Source organism: Capra hircus, chromosome 11 (genome assembly GCF_001704415.2).
Source record: "Capra hircus breed San Clemente chromosome 11, ASM170441v1, whole genome shotgun sequence".
Lineage (NCBI taxonomy): Eukaryota > Metazoa > Chordata > Mammalia > Artiodactyla > Bovidae > Capra > Capra hircus.
The window spans coordinates 29,028,103-29,048,817 of NC_030818.1; the positions used below are offsets into that span (position 1 = coordinate 29,028,103).

Here is a 20,715-nt window from a genome sequence, read left to right on the forward strand (position 1 = left end):
TGGCCCACTTGCAGGCCGCTCTAAGACAGGTTGTTTCCATTAACCCCTGCCTGCACGCGCCTCTCCTCTTTCTCTCTGCTCCTGACCAGCCAGGGTTTGCTTGAGTTGGAATCCATGGCCTCCTGGTTCGTCTGCGTGCAGCCTGATTCTGGGCCAGGGTTTGTTGGAGGCTCCTGTTTGGACATTGTTAAAAGTGGCAGCTTTGCTCAGAAAGGTCAATGTGAGAGATTGGAACAAAGAGATCTTTCAAACTGGCCTGTCACGGGGTTCAGAAAAGCCCCAGCTCTACCTGGCACTGGCAGTTGAGACCTGTGACAGGATTATTCAGGCTGGTGGGAGAGACCCCAGCTTGTTTCCCATTTCCCAGAGGGGTGAGCTGAGGCAGAGGGGCATTCCCGACATTTCAGAACAGGTTAGCATTGGCCGGGAGCCTGGGTCTCTCCCTGTCTAGCTCTGGCCACCAGAACCTTGGTCGGTTTTTCTCTTTATCTGAATTCAGTAAAAATTGGAACTTACCCAAAAGATGCCTAAGGGTGATTACTTTGCTAAAAAATTCTTGGAAGCTTATTTAGGTGCCCAGTTCCCTTACAGATTTGAAAACAGTAAAAAATATACAACTTTGGGAGCACAAGATATTGTTGAAATACAGTGCTCATTCCCAAACTGTGAGTGTATTGAGAGAAGCAGGATCCCCGGGAGTCTACATTTCTCCCAAATCCCCAGGCAGTGCCAGTACTGCTGACCTGGGAGTGCTTTCTGAGTGTTGATGATTAGAAACTACAGGCAGAGGGAGGACAGTCCTTGCCTTGCAGTGGGAAGGGGAGGACAGTCCTTGCCTTGCAGTGGGAAGGGGAGGACAGTCCTTGCCTTGCAGTGGGAAGGGGAGGACAGTCCTTGCCTTGCAGTGGGAAGAAGGGGTCACAGTCCTTGTTGGCTCTGGCCTCCTGGAAGCAGCCTGGGCCAGGCTGCCAGGGAGGAAGCTGGCAGGTAGCTCACAGAGTGGAAAATCACCCACAGGTCCAGGGTGCTCCCGGCTTCCTCTGGGCCACAGGGGCCCTGGGGAAGCCCCAGGGTCCAACCCTCCTCAGCCTGTGGCCATTTGGCCCAGCTGCTCCAGCAGAGCTCTCCCGCAGACTGAGTTCCCAGAGCCAGCCGTTCCCTCTCTTCTGAGAATTCATGCAAGCTTTTCTCACTCTCCTAGTAATGGTTGCCGTGTGGTTTTCCTCTCAGCTCCCCCTGCTGTCCCTCTCTGGGTCCTTTTCCAAGGCAGAGTCCTCAGCGGGCTTGAAGGGCTTCTGCTGCAGACTCTTGCTTCCGGGCTTGTGGGGGCTCCCAGCCTGTCCCTGGGTGTGGCTTGCCTGTCAGGGAGTCCTGTTCTCATGTCCCCTGTGGGGGCGGGGCTGATGGAAGGAGAAAGATGGACGCAAAACTGGAGGATCCCCTTGGGTACTTCCTTCCCCTCCCTTTACTCATTAGCTTCTGAACTTCCGTGCAAAACAATGTGGCAAATTAAAACATAAGTAATGTGACCTTTAGGACCCAGATTAGAAAGGAAAGTAGGGAAAATAGCTAATATTCAGTAAGTCTATACCACAGGGCTGGTGTCCTCCGGGCTTCACATACATTCATCTTCCTGACAGCACTGTGAGCAAACGGGGAATCCTCCAGCAGACAGGGAGACTAGAACTCAGATTGGCTACCTCGCTGTCCTAAGATTGCAGGTTTAGGATCTGGCTGCAAAGCCAGGGTTTCCATGTCAGGTTGTTCCTCCTGGAACCTGATTGCTTAGCATAGGAGAACTGGAAGACATTGAGGAATCCTCTAAACCAGTGGTTCTCAAACTTGAATGTCATTGGGACCCTCTTGGAAGTTTGATAAAACATGGATTGCTGGACTCTACAGCAGAATTTCTGATCCAGCAGATCTGGAGTAGGGATCCTCAGAATTTCCATTTCTAACAAGTTCTCCTGATGCAAATGCTGCTGGTCCCACCTTAGTACACAGATGGTTGTAAGTGATACACAGACTAAGTTTTTTAAAGTACTTCTGGGGAAAAAAAAGTACTTCTGTATGTAGTATTTATTAGCAAAAAAGAAATGCAAAACCTGAAGCCAAACAGCTTGTACACTAAATCCATGATTTCAGGTATGTTTGATGAAGGTGGGATGTCTACTGAAGTAAAAAGAAAGAAGATGTAAAGAAAAGTATTGCATAGAGCGATAACACTAATGGTGCACAGCTAGTAGCCGAAAGTGTAGATGTGGCTTGTAGATGATAGGAGCCTGGGAGATGCTGTTTGAAACTGAAGCTGTGATTTTATAGAGGAGACGGCTGCGCACAGCCCACAGAGGTGAACTCTACTTTCAGTGGCAGCCCCCAGACATGAAGTCTCTAAGGACCCTGTGATGCCCTGTGCTTCGTGCCCTTTCTGGCTCTTTAGAAGCTCTAGACAGACTAGGGAAGATTGCTGTGATTCTTATTCTATCCCCCAGGTCTTAGTCTCCATTCTCAATCTTACAAACGGGGATCTGAATTTATAATGTTGCTTGCTTGCTTGCTTGTCGGAAACGAGAGGTTCCCAGAAGGCAAGGAATTGAGCTTCTGTCCTTTTAGGGCTCCAAGCTCAAAGTCCCCAGGAATCTGTTTCATGCAGGAGGGACTCACGTGACTTCCTGAGCGGTCACCTTTGGCTTTTTACCCTCTTTGATTTCTAAGTTTGCTGGCCTGGCAGCTATTGATTTTCTGTGTGATCTAGAGAACCCCCCAGAACAACTGAGGGCATTTGCTGATCACATGCTATATGCCCAGGCTGAGGTCCAGGAACAAGACAGGAACCCTGCCCTCAGGGGGTGCACAGTGCGAAGGGGGTCAGCCTGTAAATGGGAAATGACCGCAGTGCCATGCTTGCTTCGAAAGAGGACTTAATACGAGGCAAGAGCTACACAGGAGGGCCTGGGAAGGCTGCAAGGAAGAGGTGATATCGAAAGTGATGTGTAAAAACACAGGTTTTTTTTAAAAAAAGATGTGTAGGGGAAAGGCTCTTAAAGGCAGTGGGGGAAGCCTGTGCCAAGACTTGACATAGGGAACTGTGGACAGTTGTTCAGAAGGGACTCAAGTGGTGAGAGATGACATGGGAGAGAGGCAAGGAGCAGGCCTGACAGCCTCATGCTGAGGGCCTCAACTGGATTCTGTAAGCCTGGGGGGAACCAACGAAAAGCGAACATGGAGGGGAACAAGATGTCTTTTGCGTGTCAGGTGGAGTCCTCAAGGGACGGTGGCAGCAGTTTTTCAAACTCAGGTCACACCCATCAGTGGGTTGCAAAATCTGTTTAGTGGGCTGCTGCAAGCATTTTTAAAAAGGGGAAGTCGCAGGAGATGTAAAATAGAACATATCAGAGTGGATTGCCTTGCGTGTAGTAGAGATAGATAATAGATCAAGAAACGTACTTCAGTTCTATGTAAGCAGTGTGTGCATATATATAGGGTTGCAATGTCAAGTGTATTTCTTACTATGGATCACACTCTAAAAAGCTTAAGGCACAGAGGCCTGACTGGAGTGGGCGAGACCAGCTATCGCTGGCATCTAGGCCCCAGGTGATGTAAGGACTGAGAGGTGAGGATGGATTCTAGTGTAGACCAGATGTGGAGGGTGAAGATGGAGAATTTGGGGCTGACCTCAAGTCTGAAAGTTTGACACCAGCCCAGAGCGCTTGGGCCAGAATATCTTTGAAGTAACCCAATCCTTTTTTTTTTTTTAAATTGGGGGTAATTTCTTTACAATTGCATGTAAACCAGTTGTTGTATTGGTCTGCCATACATCGACATGAATCAGCCATAGGTATACCTATGTCCCCTCCCTCTTGAACTTCCCTCCTGCCTCCCACCCCATCCCACCACTCTAGGTTGTCACAGAGCAGCTGGTTGAGCTCCCTGGATCATATAACAAATTCCCTCTGGCTATCTGGAAGACTCAATCTTGGTCCCTTTCTGATGGTGAACCGAAGGCCTGGGTTTCCGGAGGGCTGTAGGAAAGAGGAAGCCTTTGTATCTTTGATCAGTGAAGTCCTGGGCCCCTAGGATCCTGGTGTTACAATTCTGACCTTTCTTACCAATTACTGGATGTTGTCAGATAACATTCAAATGGGCAGGCTCCTCCTAGCATCCTCAGGTCTGATGAGGATGTCTTTGTGGGAACTAGGCTGGTAACGACCCTGCTTCTGCTGTCTTCCCACTAGGAACATCGTGAAAGGCATGAGGGAGCTCCGGGAGGTGCTGCGCACTGTGGAGACCAAAGCAACTCAGAACTTCAAAGTGGTAATGGAGGAGCCCCAGGGCTGGGTGCTGGCTCTGGCTGGTTTATCAGGGCTTGATTTCAGCAGGAGGCTGCAGAAGTCCTAGCAGGCAGCCTCTGAATCAGGGATGACCATATGTCGCGTGCAGGTGTGCACGTGTTTATCCTCTCCCTGTCATGCTCACGGCAGACGTTGCTAGTCAACTGCAGCATTCTTTTCCTCCAAGCCTGGGACACGCCCTCCGCATCCTTCTCATCACAGCACTGTGCAAAGCCCCTCACATTAGATCAGTGCTGAAACCTCCTGACATCCCTTCCTAGCACGGTGGTGTGCTAATTCTCAGGCTTTTGTTTCTGATCTTAATAAAGAACTTTGCCTCGCTTTCCTGCCCCACTTCAGGCCTGCCCTCTTAGGCTTTTATTCACCCCGAATCAGAGCCACAGCTGCTTCTCACTCTACACTTCTCTGTCAAATATCAGGAAGGTGTCTGGTGGAGAAAGCTGCTTGTACCAGGGGGCCTTATGCTCTGCAAGGGCCTGTGAACACTCAGAGCCATGCTGGGCTCCGTGGGGCCAGAAGGAGGAGGAAATGTACCTCTTGTCTAGAGAAGAAAGAGGACAAAAGATGAAGTGGGAGCCATCAAAGGCCAACGGAAGGGGTGGGGGCAGCTCAGTGCTAGAGGCACAGAGAAGGGAGGCGACTCCTTGGGGGTGGAGTGGTGGGCCTCCTTGGAGGGGCAGCACGTGGCCAGCAGGCAGATGTGGCCAGGCCGTGGGTGGAGGGTCCAGCAGGGCAGAGCCAGCGCGCGCCTGCATCTGAGTCCCGCCCTCTCTGCCAGATGGCCGCCAAGCACCTGGCGGGGGTCCTGCTGCACTCCCTGAGTGAGGAGTGCTACTGGAGCCCCCTGTCTCAGCCTCTGCCTGAGTTCATGAGCAAGGAGGAGAATTCCTTCATTACGCAGGCCCTGCGGAAACCTCACCTCTACGAAGGAGACAAGTAAGCCCTGTCTGCTCGGGGGACCACTCCAAACTCAGGCCACCGTCCCTGGGGTTGGGTGCCCAAGGTGGCCCCTCTCTCTGTTGTGGAACTCTCCTGCACTTTCCGCCCAGCTCCCTGCCAGGAAGACTCCTTAGAACAGGCAGGAGCCGAGTAGACTAGAGAAGGCAGGGCTCACGGTGGGTGTAGGGGGTCCTGTATGGCTTCCAAAGGCCAAACAATTATTTGAGGAGTCCCTGCCTTCATGCACCATCTGTCTTGTTTGTGCCAGTAATTGGAGGCGGGGTCTGTGAGCTTCTTTCCTACTCTTCTCTGCAGCTTGCCGCAGCCACTCACTACAGGCGGCACTGGGGGCTGGAAGGGGCATCCCCACCCCCACCCCAAGAGCACTGCAGTGTTCCCCGTCCACCACAGCCTTTACAGATCCATGACTCTGGGGCGTGATACAGAACTGCAGGCGGAGTCCGGTGCCTGTGAATTATGCAGGGGAAGGCCACCTTACGAGGGCTGGTGCCGACTCCGGGGCAGAAGGGCCAGCGGGGCGGGCCAGCTGTGCTGCTCGGTGAGGGCCGCACTGCAGCCAGACTGCCTGCTTTGTCCTCCACAGCCTCTACTGCCCGAAGGATAACATTGAGGAAGCCCTGCTGCTGCTCCTCATCAGCGAGTCCATGGTGAGTGCCAAGGCGCTACCTGGGCCTCCAGCCTCCGCCCTGTGGGGGAGGCTGCGGGGCTTAGGCTTAGACCACCAGGTCCTGGCTAAGACCAGTCCCCCGTGGATGTCACTGCAGCAGGCTCTGCTTGCCCCGCAGCGGGATGCGGCTTGCTTATGAGCTTTAGGTGTGGTGTACAAGGCTGCCTTCGGGGGCCTGGGGCCTGCCCTCCAATGACCAGGGACTGAGCTGACAAGTTCCTACCTCCTGCTTCTGGAATTAAATGGTATCATCAGCTTGTCAACAGAATGTTGCATGAACAGCTCAGAGCTGGGTCTGTGGTGATGGAGGGGAGTGGAAGGAACATGTGATTTTCATGGCAGGAGGCCTAGATTGAGGCTCCAGCCCTGCCGCTCAGTTGCTGAGGGCCCTGGGCAGATCACCTAAGCTCTGCAAGCCTCAGCGCCTCCCCTCTAAAATGACAGTAACTCACGGGGTGAGATGCCTGTACAAGTAAGTATTCATGTACTTGTGCCAGTCGTTTTTTAATCTTTATTGAATTTGTTGTAATATTGCTTCTGTTTTACATCTTGGTTTTTTTGGTCACGAGGTATGTGGGATCTTGGCTCCCCAACTAGGGATCAAACCCTCACCTGCTGCATTGGAAGGCAAAGTCTTAACCACTCGACTGCCAGGGAAGTCCCATGCCATTCTTAATACAGAGTATCATCTACTTTGTGCCAGGCCCCTTTCTGGATGCCAGGAAAAGAGCAGCAGACAAAATGGAGAAGACTCCCTGCCCTCATGGAGCTTACATTCTAGTGAGGGAGGTGGGCAGTAAACAAATAAGTCTTCAACTTTCCAGGGTTTCAGGGCCTGAGTGCTGTGCAGAAATAAGGCGGAGGGGGTATGGTGTGAAATACTGTCTAGATTTTTTCAGAAGACCTCTTGTCCTGCCCCAGGCAGACACACACGCACACATGCGCGTATACACACACCCATGCCTGTGCCGTGGAGGCTCAGTGAGGTGGAGAGATGTGTTGGGTCGTCCAGGAGGTGGTGAGATGAAGGCTGTGGCCCGAGGGGACTGGAGGAGGGGTGGGCAGGAGCAGCAAAGTCGTGTCCTCTGATTGAGGGGCCCCTCAGAGCTTATGAGCTGGGGACCCCTGGGTTGAGAACTAGGTTTCTAAAGATGATGCATCTCAGAGCGGTGACTGAAAGTGGAGTTTAAGAAACCAGGTCCCCCAGAGAGCCAGAAACAAATGTCTCTTTGGACACCTGGGCCTGTGTGATGCCAGGGTTTGTTTAGAGAACTCTGGTCAGTGGGTTGTCTCTAGCTGAGCAGGTCCCTCCTGCAAGTAGATGGGGGGTAGGGAGGTGGGGGTGGGGTCACTGGATTAGGGGAGAAAGAGTGTATCCTTCCCTAGCCAGGTAGGGTCCATTCAGATCCGAGAGTGCCCAGGAAGGGGTGTGGATATTTGGATCCCAAGAGCAGAGTGGCCAGGATGTGGTCCTGAAAGATTGGCAGGGCATGTGCTGGAGTGGGGGCATCTAGCTGGTTAGCCCGACGTGGGCGTAGTGGTACCAAGGCCAGATCTGGTTCTCATGGAAGAAGAGTGCATTTCTTACAGACTGAACCCCAGTTTATAATTATGGGCCCTCAGCCGTAGACCAGCATCCCCTCCCTGCCCCCTGCACACACCTCAGCCATCTCAGCACCTACACCATCAGGTAAGACTGCAGGGAAGTCACCTACCTTGGGAAACACAGGCCATTATTTTCACTTTCCTGTGCTGAGGGTTACAGTATGGTCTGCAGGTGGGACATCAAAAGGTGAAACTGGAAACATTTCTTGAGTCCTTTCTCTGCTAGTTTCCAAGCTGATCATCTCTTCTAGTAGGCACTGTGTTGAGCCATGTAAAAAGTAAGTTTCATATTGTTTAATCTAATATTACTATGTTCCCATCTTACAGATATGAAAAGTAAGGTCCAGGACAGATGTGTGTCTTGGTCAAGGTCATTTGTTGTTCAGTTGTTAAGTCGTGTCCGACTCTTTGGGACCCCATGGAGAGTAGCACACCAGGCTCCTCTGTCCTTCACTGTCTCCCAGAGTTTGCTCAAATTCATGTCCACTGAGTAGGTGATGCTATCAAACCTCAACCTCTACCACCCCCTTCTTCTTTGCCTTCAGTCTTTCCCAGCATCAGGGTCTTTTCCAGTGAGTCAGTTCTTCGCATCAGGTGGCCAGAGTATCAAAGCTTCAGCTTCAGCCATCAATCCTACCAGTGAATATTCAGGGTTGATGTCCTTTAGGATTGACTGGTTTGATCTCCTTGCAGTCCAAGGGACTCTCAAGAGTCTTTTCTAGCACCACAATTTGAAAGCATGAATTCTTTGGTGGTCAGCCTTCTTTATGGTCCAACTCTCACATCCATATGTGACTACTAGAAAAACCACAGCTTTGGTCAAGGTCACATACTGTAACCCTCACAGCCATGATTCAGATCACGTCTGTGATTCACTGACTTGGTTTTCTCATCTGCAAAAGGGCCAGGGGGATAACTTTGAGAATCAAGTGAGACAGGGCTTGGAGAGAGCTTTGAAAACAGGGCCTTGGCTATCTGTGTGAGAATGGTCAGCGTTTATCTCCCTGGCAGGGGTAGAGGCTGGACTCTGTCTCCACAGAGGATTTCCTATGGCCGTTGCTTGATCTGGGTGAACCAGAATCTAGATGCCTTTCCATTAAAGCGATTCCCCCTAAACACTCCAAGTAGAAAATGGCCTTTTATTAAAATATGACCCACGCTTGGAGCCAAGGTGGTTTCCCTCCCAACAACTCTTTCCCTTTTGAGGGAGGGTATGTTGCTCACTGGCCTGCACAGGCGACTTGGTGGGGATGTGGTGGAAATTCCCTGAAGCATGCACAGCAGAGGAAGTGCGCAGACGTTGGGTGCTCTGTGGCTGGGAGGAGGCACTCTTCGAGGCTGGCTGGTTGGTTTCCTCCTCCTCACACCCAGCCTGTCACACGTCTAGAAGTTTCAGACATCTTGGAGGAGGGTATTGGTGATGGAAGTAGCTTTGATGTCTTATCTGAGGGTTTTCCACCTGGGGATCAGGATCTGGCCACTGTGGCTCCAAGCGGTTTCTGAGTGACCAGACCGCCCCTGACTTCTCACCTGCCCTAGATGTACCCCCTCCTTCCCCCAAGTCACATTCTCCATCAGGTATGGGCACCCCTGCCATGCTCCTGCTCTGACCCCTTAACTGACCACCTGAGGCTCAGCCTGACCTCCATGTACCAGCAGGGTTTTCCTCATCTCCCTTTAATGCTGGCTGGGTTTGGCTGGAGGTGGTCGGGAGAAACTTCTAGAAGCAGATGGCTGCCCTGCCGGCTCCTTGGGTTATCCCAATCCCTACAGGATTCACTAGGCTACACCAACAGCTGTTCCAGCACAACCAGCCCAAGAGGCAGAGTCATCACAGCTCTCCACCTCCAGGTCCCCGGTGCAGCTGCTTCAGCAAAGGGTGTTTGCAGATTTCCTCGGCCCCTATTTTGTGGTCTGGAACTCAGAGGAGTATTCTGTCTGAGTGCAGGGCTGGTAACGTGGGTATGGTTTTTGTGGTAGGCTGAGTGCGATCAGAATGAATAGGGGAGCCCTTGTCTTGCAAGAGGTAAATAGAAACCATACAAATGCTATCATAGAAATGCATGGGGCGTGAGTTACAACTGGCTAAAGGAGACTTGTGTTTTGTACTCGGGTTTGAATTTGGGGAGCCAAAAGCGCATTTAAAATGCCTACCCATCTATCCACCCACCCACTCTCCATGCATCCAGTCTTGTCTGAGCAGCGATGATGTGGCATGCATGCCCAGCACTGGCGATAGAATGATGACGAGTTAAATCACAGCCCTTGCCCAGATGTCCTCCTACCTAGTGGAACATGCATCTAGGGACTAGGAGGAGGGCCTGGCCCCCCAATCAGAAGGAATTAGCTCAGTCTGCTGAACCTCAAATGCATATTCTGGTTTTTTAAAAACCCATGTGTCAAAATCAGCCTGATTTTCTCACTGGGTAACCAGAGGGTATAGGACTCTGTCATTTCTAAAACCTTGATCTCAGGCATGAAAATGTGTTATAGCAAACTGAAATCCTCAAGCCCCTGTTTCATTCAGCTAGGGGAGAAATGGCTGCTGGTGTCAGGCTCCTGGGAACTGAAAGAACACAAAGGCTTGGATTAAGAGAGGGTGGGTGGGTGGATAAGTCTCTGGGGCCTGGGATCCTGAGGTCAACAAACTCCATGCCCAATGGCAGGCAGCCAGCAGTTTGAATCTTGAGTTGGCCATTCACAACCTTTATAGCCTGGACAGGTTTCTTACCTCCTTGATTCTCTTGTTTTCTCATCTGTAAAATGGGACTAATAAGGTCTTTTTCTCCACTGGGTGGATGAAGTTCAAAAATGAACCCTAAGGTCTTTTTCTCCACTGGGTGGATGAAGTTCAAAAATGAACCCCGGTACATTGTGGGTGGTCAAGATATTTTCGTTTTATCCTAACAGATACCTGGTTCTGACTCAGTAATTTTAGAAAACATTTAGGTTCAGTTCTGGTTGGATGATAAACCAGTTTGAGGATACCTTTTTTTTTTTTTTTTTTTTTTTTCCCAAAAAGTGCTTCCCGGACTTGATTCCATTTGGAACTCTGCAGATGAGCACAGATTGTTCCAGCTTCTGGCACCTGGTTTGCTCTGACATGAGGCCCTGTATGCTGCAGGCTGTGAGGGGAAAGGGCTTGTTAACCACTGCCAGTTCAGAATGCTCGAGGCAGTGGAGATGGGAGAGCCTCACACCCTCACTGGCAGGAAAGCTTCTGCTGCAGAAGCAGGGGGCTGAGAGGGGCCTGGCCAGGATCCTGTGTAGATGAGACGTGACACAGAACATGTTATTTCTCGGTTCTATGGGCTGGCGGCTCTTGAGACAGTGGTAACGATGTCTGCTGGTGGGGAGTGCAGCCGGAGCAGAACATGACCGCATCCTCCAGCGAGGGACAGGCGCAAATGCCACTGGGAGACTCCTTTCTAGGGTGATGGCTGTGGGGGGTGAGCAGCAGGCCCTGAGGCGGGGTCCTTGGCCAGCCGAGAGGCTGTCCCTGAGAATGGGGCTGATGTGGTCCAGGGAGCTTGTTCTCTGCTGAGAAGCAGCCCCCGAGACCTGAGTGAGAAGCCCAGCCTCATGTTTTGCTTTGGTGCTTCCCAAGCAGAGCCGCCCAGGGCCTCTGAGGGTGTGGGCGGGGCTGGCGGATTCTTCCTAAGAGACACCTGGAGGCAGGGGATGAGTTGGGGTAAAGTCAGAATGTCTGGGTTCTAATCTGGGTCCTAAACCCCCATCTGTATGCCTTGAGTATCCTCCTTGGTCCCTCTGGACCTCAGTTTTCTCATCTGATAAAAAGGACAATAGAATAGGGGGTGGTCATTGTCAGCATTACGTGATAATACTTACAAAGTACAAGTTAGTTCCCTTTCCCTTTACCCTGCTTGTGTCCAGGATCAGAGGAGAAATGGGGCTCTCAGGGCTGTCTGTGGTCAGGGCTGTCTGTGGCCCTGCAGCCAACAGAGGTTGGGCACCAGGGCTGGCCAAGAAGCCCATAGGGCCGCAGGTACTTAGGGCAGTAGAAGCTTGTCCTAGACTGGCCATCGGAGGTTCAGCCTTAACTCCTGGAGACCTTGCACAAGTTAGCAAAGTTCCTCGCACAAGGTCCCATCTGTAAAGGGAACACCGGCAGTTTCATCCCGCCCCTCCATGGGGTTAGTATAAGATCATGGCAGTGATAGTTCAGCTTCTAAAATGCGTGGCACCCACACGAGGGTTGGCTGTTTGAGCAAGAACCATCCTGCCTGAGGTGTCACGCCACTGGTCCATCTGGGGCGTGACAGATGTGGGCATTTTCTTAAGGCGTGATGTTTGCTTCATGGGTACATGTCCAAAGGCCACAGTGGGTCACACTGGATGATGGAGGGGTGGGGAAGAGCATGTTTCTTTGACTTTTCCTCTTCTGACCTGCTTGGTCTGGGGAGACTGCCCCTTGGAAGGATAGCAGAGCAGAGGGTCCAAGGCTAGGATCTGGGACAGGTGATGAACCCTGCCTGGGATGAAGTGCATGAAGTAAATAAGAGCAGGGCACCCCCCGAAGTGGAGGAGCCTGACTGAGGTTTTGCAGGGGAAAACTGGAGAATAGCCTGTCATTATCCCAGACTAGTAAGGAGTGGGTTGATGAGAAGAACATTTCGTTTCCATACAGTCTATGACTGTCACTGAATCTGATGTGCAGGACGTCCTTGTGAGGACATTTAAATGGTGGAAGGGAAGTATGTGAGGGGGCCAAGGGTGAGGCAGGCAGCTGATGGAGCTGGGCGCAGAGTTGTGGCCTGTAGGAGGGAGCTCAGTGGAGGAGGAGGGAGCAGGGCAGCTAGGGTGCCCTGGGCGGGGACTCAACACCCAGAAGGTCTGAAGCCCTGTGCACTGGAGGCCTGCTCTGGCCCCTGAGCTGCACGTGAATTCACCCTGTCACCAGCGCCCCACCCCCACCCCAGTCCCACACTGTGGCTTCCTTTTTTCTTTTCTGGTTCTCCCCCACCCCACCCCGTTGCCATGGTTACATACACAGGCTACCCAGCTGCCCTGCAAACCCTGGAGCGTTTCACCGCAGCCCTGCCCCAGAACCATAGCAACTGCTTGCAAACTTCTGCTTTTGGGTTTCCTTTGGGGACCCACACTTCCCTCTTGGCACAGGTGCCGAGTCCTGAGGACCCCTGGGAAGATGCCTTTCCTACTGTCTCCCTGTTGAGGTGGGAGGGAGTCCTCAGACAGAGGAGATACTGCTGTGATTCCCTTATCCATTCCTGTCCTTCTAACCTAATGCTTGCCCGGAGCTTAGGAGTCCACGCCTTCTTCCTACCAGCCACACACATTCAGAGACACTGTTCTGTTAAAGGTCAGGGTCCAGGGCAACAGGAGGAAGTTTCCACACAAGGGCCAGAATCTTTCTGTTTCAGATGTCACTTGAGAGTGCTGTGTGCGGGCCTGTGCTGGGGCTGGAATGCTAGAGATGAGTGAGATGCATTCCTGCCCCGAGAACTAATGAGCGAGGGGGGCATGTGGGGCCCGGGTGTGTGCCTAGGGTTGGGAGAGGATGTGAGGTGGGCAACCTCACCTGGCAAGACAAGTCAGGGAGAGCAGCAGAAGGAAGGGATCCCCAAATTGAAAACATAGATGGGCCTTGGTGAGGGGAGGGAGCTGCAGGAAAGAACCTGGGAGCTAGTGGAGAGAAGCTGGCCAGGGCTCCTTGGCAGCCACAAAAAGGAGGGTGGGTTGGACTGGGGGTCTGGCAGGGTGCCAACCAAAGCTTACTGCTTACCGTCCCCTACAGTAGACTGGGTCCTCAACCCTGGATGCATCCTGCAGGAAGGCCGCCCCTGCTGGCCGTCTGCCCTGCCCCTTCCATGAGGAACCCCTCTCCCCCCAGAGTTCTAGGTCAAGTCCACTCGCTGCGGGCACAGGGTACTGCTGCTGTGTCCTTTTCCATAGCCCCTCCCTGAGGGCAGGGACTGTGTCTCCCCTCCTCTCAGTCCCAAACCTCCGGGCCCCATCCCACCATAGAGGCAGCCCCTACTCTGGGTGGCCAAGAGCTGGGGAGTTGCTGGAGGTGGAGGAGTGGGCAGGTCCATGGCTGGGCACAGAGTGGGTTTTGTGTTCCTTGGTGAAATAGCTGCTGCCAAAGCTCTCCTTAGAATCTCTTCTCTTCCTGTTAGTGCCTGCGTGGGTGGATTTCACTGGGAAGGAGGGGGATTTCTCTGGCACTTTCCCTCTCCACTCCTCTCCCTTAACCCTTTGGCATCTGAGCGGCTCTTGTTTACCAGGCTGGCACTGGGACTCAACCTTTCTGGGGATCTTCTTCCATCCCCAGCACCCTCTCCTGGGGCAGTCCATGCCCATCGGGGTGGTGGGCAGCCCTGGCCTGTTGTGCTCGGAGGAGCAGCCCCATCAAGGCCATTGGGCTGCCTTACTGAAAAGCCCCAATGAGTGAGTCATGTCCTTGGGTCTTATAGGCATTTTGGCTTCTAGAAGCCTCTGTGGGAAAGCACATCAAGCCTGCACAGTGGGGCACGTCCAGAACCTATAATCCAAAGACCATTGAGCTTCTGCCTCTGTAGCCATCACCTTTGGGAGCCCCAACCCCTGCCCTGGAGGAGGCAATAGTAGTCTTGCATGGAAGGAAGTTGTGAGGACCACCTATGGACACATCGTTTGAACCCAGCAGGATCTGGGTTTTAAGGGTCAGGAGGTCTTTTTTATCATGTCAAAGAGGTCAAGTCCCTGGGTCTGAGGTCCTTTGTGGGATAGTAGAGGAGAGTGGGTCCCGACTCACGAAAGGGGGTTCAGCCCTTTCTACAGAGGGAGGGGGTGTTGGGAAGGGACCCCTTTGGTGGAGAGGGGGCAAGAGGTGGGAAGACGCTGGGAGCAGCCACTGGGAGCGTCTGCCCAGAACCCAGCTTTGGTTCTGCTCAGGCACAGCCCTCAGAGAGAGAGAGAGTGTGTGTGTGTATGTGTGTGTGTGTGTCTGTGTGTGTGTGTGTTTGTGTTTATGATTGGAGGAGACACAGGGGGCCCAGAGCATCCCCGCCCTGTCAGGATCCCCATGACCCCTGTTTGGCTTCTCCTGAGCGCTGTCCCCAGGATGTGAGTGTACAAGAGTGGGTGGGACCACAGGCCGCAGAACAAGTGGGTCCCCAGTTCCTGGTGGGGGGATTTCTAGCTTGGGTTTACAGAGCCCCCCTTCAGATTGTTCAGACTCACCCACTCCTAAAGCACGTTTTCTTTTGCCCCTCCCCTCCCTGAGCAGTCCCTGGCAACTCTGAGCTACTGGACTCTTGGGTGCCGGTGCAAAGCACAGGGACCTTGGGTTGTGGGGAGGTTTCTGAGAAGGACAGAGGAGAGTTCCGTAGTGAGAAGTCAGGGATAGGGTCTGGGCTGGACGTGGGGGTGATGGGAAGGAGGTATGGGGTCCTTATCGGAGGAACTTGGGGCACCTTCAGAGGAAAAGGACGTGGAGGGGCCACCACCCAAACTCTAGTCCTGTGAGTCAAGCCACAGAGCCACCCCCCAATCTTGTCAGTTCCCAGTGTTATCTGAAGGTTGTCCTGTGAGTGGACGATTACACATACACAGAGGACGGTCCCAGAGGACAGCTGGCCTGTACCCTCGACAATGCCAGTGTCCTGGAGACAGAGGAGGGCCGCGGGACTCCTAACAGTGAAAGGAGGCCCAAGAGACTTGGTGCCCACCTGCAGAGCATGCTCCTGGGTTGGATCCTGGTATGATGGCTCTTCCGTGAAGGCATTGGTGGGACAGGAGGCAAGAGCTGAATATGAGCTGCTCTTAGGAGATAGAGGGAACAGTGTTCCATTTCCTGAATCTGGCATTTCTGTTGTGGTTATAGAAAGAATGTCCTATTTAGGGATGAAAGTCCAAGTTGCTTTAACTGGCTACCATAACTACTGCTGCTGCTGCTGCTACTACTGTTATTAAGAGAGTCAAAGCCTCTGTGGTCCATGTTACCAAGTTGGGTTTACTGCTGTTGTATTACTGTTCTTGCGACTTTTCTGTAGGTTGGACAGCTTGCAGAATAAAACACTGAAAATCAGAAGCAGGGACTCAGGACTGCTCCATCAGCCCAGCCTGGGCTACAGGTGGAGGGTTTGCTTGCTGTTGTGGTGGTGGGGAAAGGCTCTGGCTGGCTCTAGGAGTGTGGCCTGGGTCAGCAGCGAAAGGGTGAAGGTCACTGGGCCTCAGAGGCAGGGGCCCTGTGGAGACAGGCACCTGTTTATTCTCTGTCCTCGCTCTTTTCTAAACCGTGTCTCCCCACAGGCCACTCGGGATGTGGTGCTGAGCCGGGCACCGGAGCAGGAGGAGGACCGGGCCGTGAGCCTGCAGAATGCGGCGGCCATCTATGACCTGCTGAGCATCACGCTGGGCAGGCGGGGCCAGTATGTCATGCTCTCCGAGGTACAACCCCCTCCACTATCCCTCCCCTGCTGCCACCAAGGACTCCAGCTCTGTTCTTGGGAGACCCAGCACAGAGAGGGGCTGCCCTTCACTGGCAGGGTGTATCTGTTTTTTCAGATGTTGTCATGTGTTTTTTCCTTTGAAAGAGCACGTGGTGTTGTATAGCGAAACCCAAGAGGGTAATTATCCACCCCTCCGGTTCCCCTGGAGGTGATGCTGGTGTTTTGTGACTGCCTCTCCTGGAGGGTTCTGAGCTGAGAGTGGTTGGGAGCCTGGATCCCCCTCCCACCCCCTCCAGAATGGGCATCCTCATTGTATTGGGCAAACCCTACTGGGGCAGCGCTCCATGGGCTGGACCCAGGCGGTGGTCCCGCTCCAGGATGTGAAGACCAGGGGCACAGAGCTGCCCCTCTCTCCTGCCCTCCCCGCCAGCCAGGGTGAATGGCATGTGCACATATTTAGCTTTCAGATCCAGGCTGAGGTCAAGGGTGGCTCTAGGGCCCTGGGCTTAGATGGCCCTCTCAGCAGCAGATTCTCTGTCCACATGTTTGGGAGAGCTCCCGAGAGGAGGGGCAGTGACACCTGCTGAGCCCTTGCTTACACCAAGGCACCACGGGAGGCGCTTACAGAAGATACCATCTTTCGTATCAAGAGATAAGTGGTCTCCTAAGTTCGCCAGTGAGATGGGCGAGGCCCGGTCAGGTGGTTCTGCCCAGGTGCAAAGAAGTGTGTTGAGTCAGCATGGGAGACCCAGGCCACTGAGCTCTGCAGGTCCTGTGTGCGGCCCTGTGCCCCTCACCTCTTTCCCCGGCCCGCCTGACTAGGGCCGTGCGGTGAACCCTGGCCTCGTGCGCTGGCCTGCCTCTGCTGCCGGGACCCACTTCTGTTGGTTACTATCAGGTCTCACAGACAGCCCCTGACTTGGGGTGGCCCAGATCAGAGGGCCAGGGAGCAGATGGTTTTTCTTGATGGTTGGCACGAAGAGCAGAAGGAAGCCTGTGCATTCGGGCATCATTCTGTACACGGGCTTCAGAGTCAGTAACTTTGTTGCTTACTGGCCCTGCAACTCTGGCAAATCAATCAAATCTCAAGCTTCTTCATCTGTGAAATGGGGATAATTAGAGAAGCTGCCTCACTGAGTTGTTGGGAAGAGTAAATGAGTTCATCCATGTAGAAAGATGAGGATGGTGCCAGGCATAATAGTGAGAAGAACTGTCAACTATTATTTTTATTGGAGGTTCACATTTTGAAAGCGCTTTCACAAATCTCATTTCATGCGCTTTTCACTGTCGCCCTGATGTTCACATGATACGGTGGAGGGAACCCAGGGCCAGAGAGGGTGAGAAACTTGTGCAAGGACGCGCAGCATACTGCTGTTAGAGACAGGCTACCCCTGGAGTTCTCTGAAGGAACCAGGTGTGAGCTCTGGCTGCCTCGAGTGCAAGTGGCTGGAGCAGGGATTCCCCTGGAATGGTGTGGGTGGGCCAGGGCAGGGAGGACCCCTGGAGGGAAAGTGTTGACTGACTCCCTCTTCGCAGTGCCTGGAGCGAGCCATGAAGTTTGCGTTTGGAGAATTTCACCTCTGGTACCAGGTGGCTCTGTCCATGGTGGCCTGTGGGAAGGTAAGGCCCAGGGCACGCTGGGGGCTGCACACTCCCCCTCAGAGGGGGCTGGGGGCTGCACTGTCCACTCGCCCCTCTCAGAGTCTGGCAGAGGCTGCGGCAATGATTCAGAAATATTGTCCCGCAATGTATGTTAATCTCCAGGGAATGAGGGGCACGAAGGGTGGCCCACAGACCCCCAGGGTGAACCTGGTGTCTTATCTGTGAGTTATGACAGGGCCAGGTGTGTAGGTGTGAATCTGTGGATGGTTTTCTCTGAGTACGTGTGCACACCCGGGGGGTCGCAGCATTTCTGCCTGTGAGCCGGTTGGTGTGATTGCCTGAGACAGGCAGGGACGTGGGTTCCCAGCGAGGGGAATGGTGCTCTATTGGGGGCTGCATCTCTTCTCACCTGGGAGTGTGGCAGCAGGAAGGACCTTCTTGCAAATCCAAAACTTCCCTAGGAGGGAGGGATTGAAGGGTAGAGCAGAGCAGAGCACCCCCCCTTCTCCCAAGGAAGTGTGTTGGGAGCTCTGCGAGGTGGACGTGCTGGGGTGGTCAGGAGGAGTCCTGCCCGGAGCAGGGCTGATCTTATCCAGGTGTCCGGAACTGTGTTTGCCTTCCACCACCCTCTCCCCAAGCCCTGTCCCTGCACCCACTGGTTTTCCCTCCCATGAGAATCACACTTACATAAGCCTCTATTCTCAGCAGTGACATGAAAGGAAAACCTTTCCGGAGCTGGGTGCTGAGGGTGTTGGGGCTGAGGATGCTACGAATGCAGGAAGTAAGGAGGCTTGAGCTCACAGATCGTTCCAAGAGCTATAAACACCCAGAGCCCATTTGTGGGGCTGAGGGAATTCCTCCCCCGCCACCCCCAAGCCATTTGTGCCACCTGCTCTTCTAGCCCCGCAGTCGTCTCCAAGGAGGGTCCTCCTGGGCTTGCCAGCACCCTCCCACCGCCCCCACTGAAAGGACGGTGTGCTTGCCAGGGTCTGGTGGGGAGAGGGGGCAGAGCAAGTGCTTCTTCTGACAGGTGGGAAAGGGCTGGAGAAGTACAGCCAAGAATCGAGCAGGAGCCTTCTCTGCACCCTTGTTACCTTGCCAAGCATTTTTCTTCCCAACCTCTTCCCCTTCCCTCATCATCTTGGCCACCTCACAGGGCATCCTGTAAGTTATGCCATGATGTACCCTGGCTGTGTGCTCAGCAGGGTCTTGTTGAGGGTCAGAGGGAGCTCAGAACACAGATGGGTTGAGGCCTAGGGGAGGAACAAGGGGGGCTGGGGCTTGTATGGAGCCTGGGTAGGTAGCTGATGATGACATTTGACAGCTTCTTTCTGCCTTGAGGAAACAGAGAAAGAGCCTCTAGTCTGAGTATGGTCTGGGAGGAGAGGACCAGGGCTAGGTCTCCACCCTTCTGTGGGTCGTGGACCACTTTGAGATGCTGAGGAAAGCTGGGGACCCCTCCTCAGAAGAATGCACTGCTCTCAGAAGTTAGCTTTAATTTCTGGAGGTGCTCCTGGAAGGCCCCCGTTTCAGGAGAAAATGTCACACCAACCTGGGAATTATGGGGTCTTCAACACCCTTACTGAAAAGAGCCAGGCTCAGAGAGGTTCAGACGCAGCCTAGCACACCCCAGAACCTGGGGAGCCAGTGTCATGGCCTGGGCTCCTTCCCAGAACAGCAAGGTAGACACAAGAATGGGCTTACAGGCAGGAGGTTGGAGTGCTCAGTGAGTGCCTCGTGCATGAGGCCCCACAGGCTGGGTCACACCTTCACCTGGGCCTAGTGCAGCAGGAGATTGCTCTGGACGCAGGCTCTCCATCCCCACCCCTCAGGAACCCTGCACACCAACTCAGCCTGCCTGGTTGGCCCAGGCAGCCCTGGGAAGAATAGCCAGACCTTGTCCTTTGCCAGGAGCCTAAGGTGGGAATCCAGGTTATGTCCCTGCAGTTGTGTGCAGAGGTGAGGCCAGGCGGATATGAGTGTATCCGGCTCCTCCACCTGCAGGAAGAGAGGACAGGTTCCCTGGCATGATTTAGGCCGCTTCTTCTCTTGGTCTCCTCAGCGGCTGCGTTGCTAGGTAACCAGCATGACAAAAAAAGAAAAAGAGCCGGCAGCTCTGACTGAGGAGTCCTCAGATGGCTCCTTAAATAGCAGTGTTTCCTGGTCCGGGTTGGGGTGGGACGAGGAGGGTCAGGGTTAGAGAAGTCTGTTTCAGGGATGCTGAGGTCAGCAGCCAGGGAAAGGGCAAGGGCGGGGGCCACAGCCAAGGGCGGGGAGCAGCCTTCAGAGGAGAGGGTCTTGGGAGAGGGGGGTGGCCTGGCGCCTCCTGCCAGCCCTTCGCTGGCCTCTTGCCCCAGCCCACACCGAGAATCCCCCTGCCCCGCAGGCCCCCAGCCTCCCAGCTGGTCGTATGCTAACACTCTCTTGGTCTTTTACCCTCCTCTTTCCTGAGAGAGCAGTGGGGCAGGGCTTTGTCCTCTCCACCCAGCCTTTCTGTGAGTCTCTTGCCCCTCCCAGCAGGGACCCCACAACTCCCGGTGCCACACTTGACACGGAGCAGGCCCGAGGCTGAGGCACCTGAAATCGGCCTAATGAGCCCGAGGCCAAAGCCCAGGGAAGTCTCACATCTGGGCTGAGGAAAGCCCCCCTTTCTCCGCGGGGAAAGGAAAGGCAGGTAGAGAAAGGTGGGGATCCAGGGTGGACGCAGACCAGTGGGGCCCCAGGTCTGCATCCACTAGTCTCCGTACTGTACTGTGGACAGAGAGCCTTCCAGAGTCCCCCTGTCCCTCACGGGGCCTCTGGAGTAGCCAGGGAGGATGAAGCTGACTAAGGTGGCGAGCTGGGCCAACAGTAGGGCCCAGCTTGTGGGAATTGTAGTTACACATATGTGCACACATGCGTGTATAGGAGGGAGACGGAAGCCTCCTCTCTGGCCAAGGTAGGCAGGATAGGGCAGTGGTTACAAGCTTAAAGTCAGACTCTTCAAACCCCAGCTCAGCTGTTTATCGTCAGTGTGGCTTCAAACACACCACTTCTCTGCATGTCACTTTCCTCATCTGTGAACAGGGACAGAGTGAAACAGGAGGGAAGGGCGCAGGGACAGCCTTTAGGATGT

At 53.8% G+C, this 20,715-nt stretch overlaps 1 protein-coding gene across 2 annotated transcripts in view; it reads left to right on the plus strand.

Moving 5' to 3' along the window:
• Positions 1–20,715, plus strand: part of TTC7A (tetratricopeptide repeat domain 7A) — a 116,679-nt gene that overhangs the window by 41,162 nt on the left and 54,802 nt on the right. For both annotated transcript variants that reach the window (XM_005686573.3, XM_018055198.1), the window contains exons 6-10: positions 4,236–4,314; positions 5,131–5,288; positions 5,896–5,959; positions 15,859–15,996; positions 17,535–17,618. In XM_005686573.3, the coding sequence (XP_005686630.2) occupies positions 4,236–4,314; positions 5,131–5,288; positions 5,896–5,959; positions 15,859–15,996; positions 17,535–17,618 (523 nt within the window). The remainder of the gene's footprint in view (positions 1–4,235; positions 4,315–5,130; positions 5,289–5,895; positions 5,960–15,858; positions 15,997–17,534; positions 17,619–20,715) is intronic.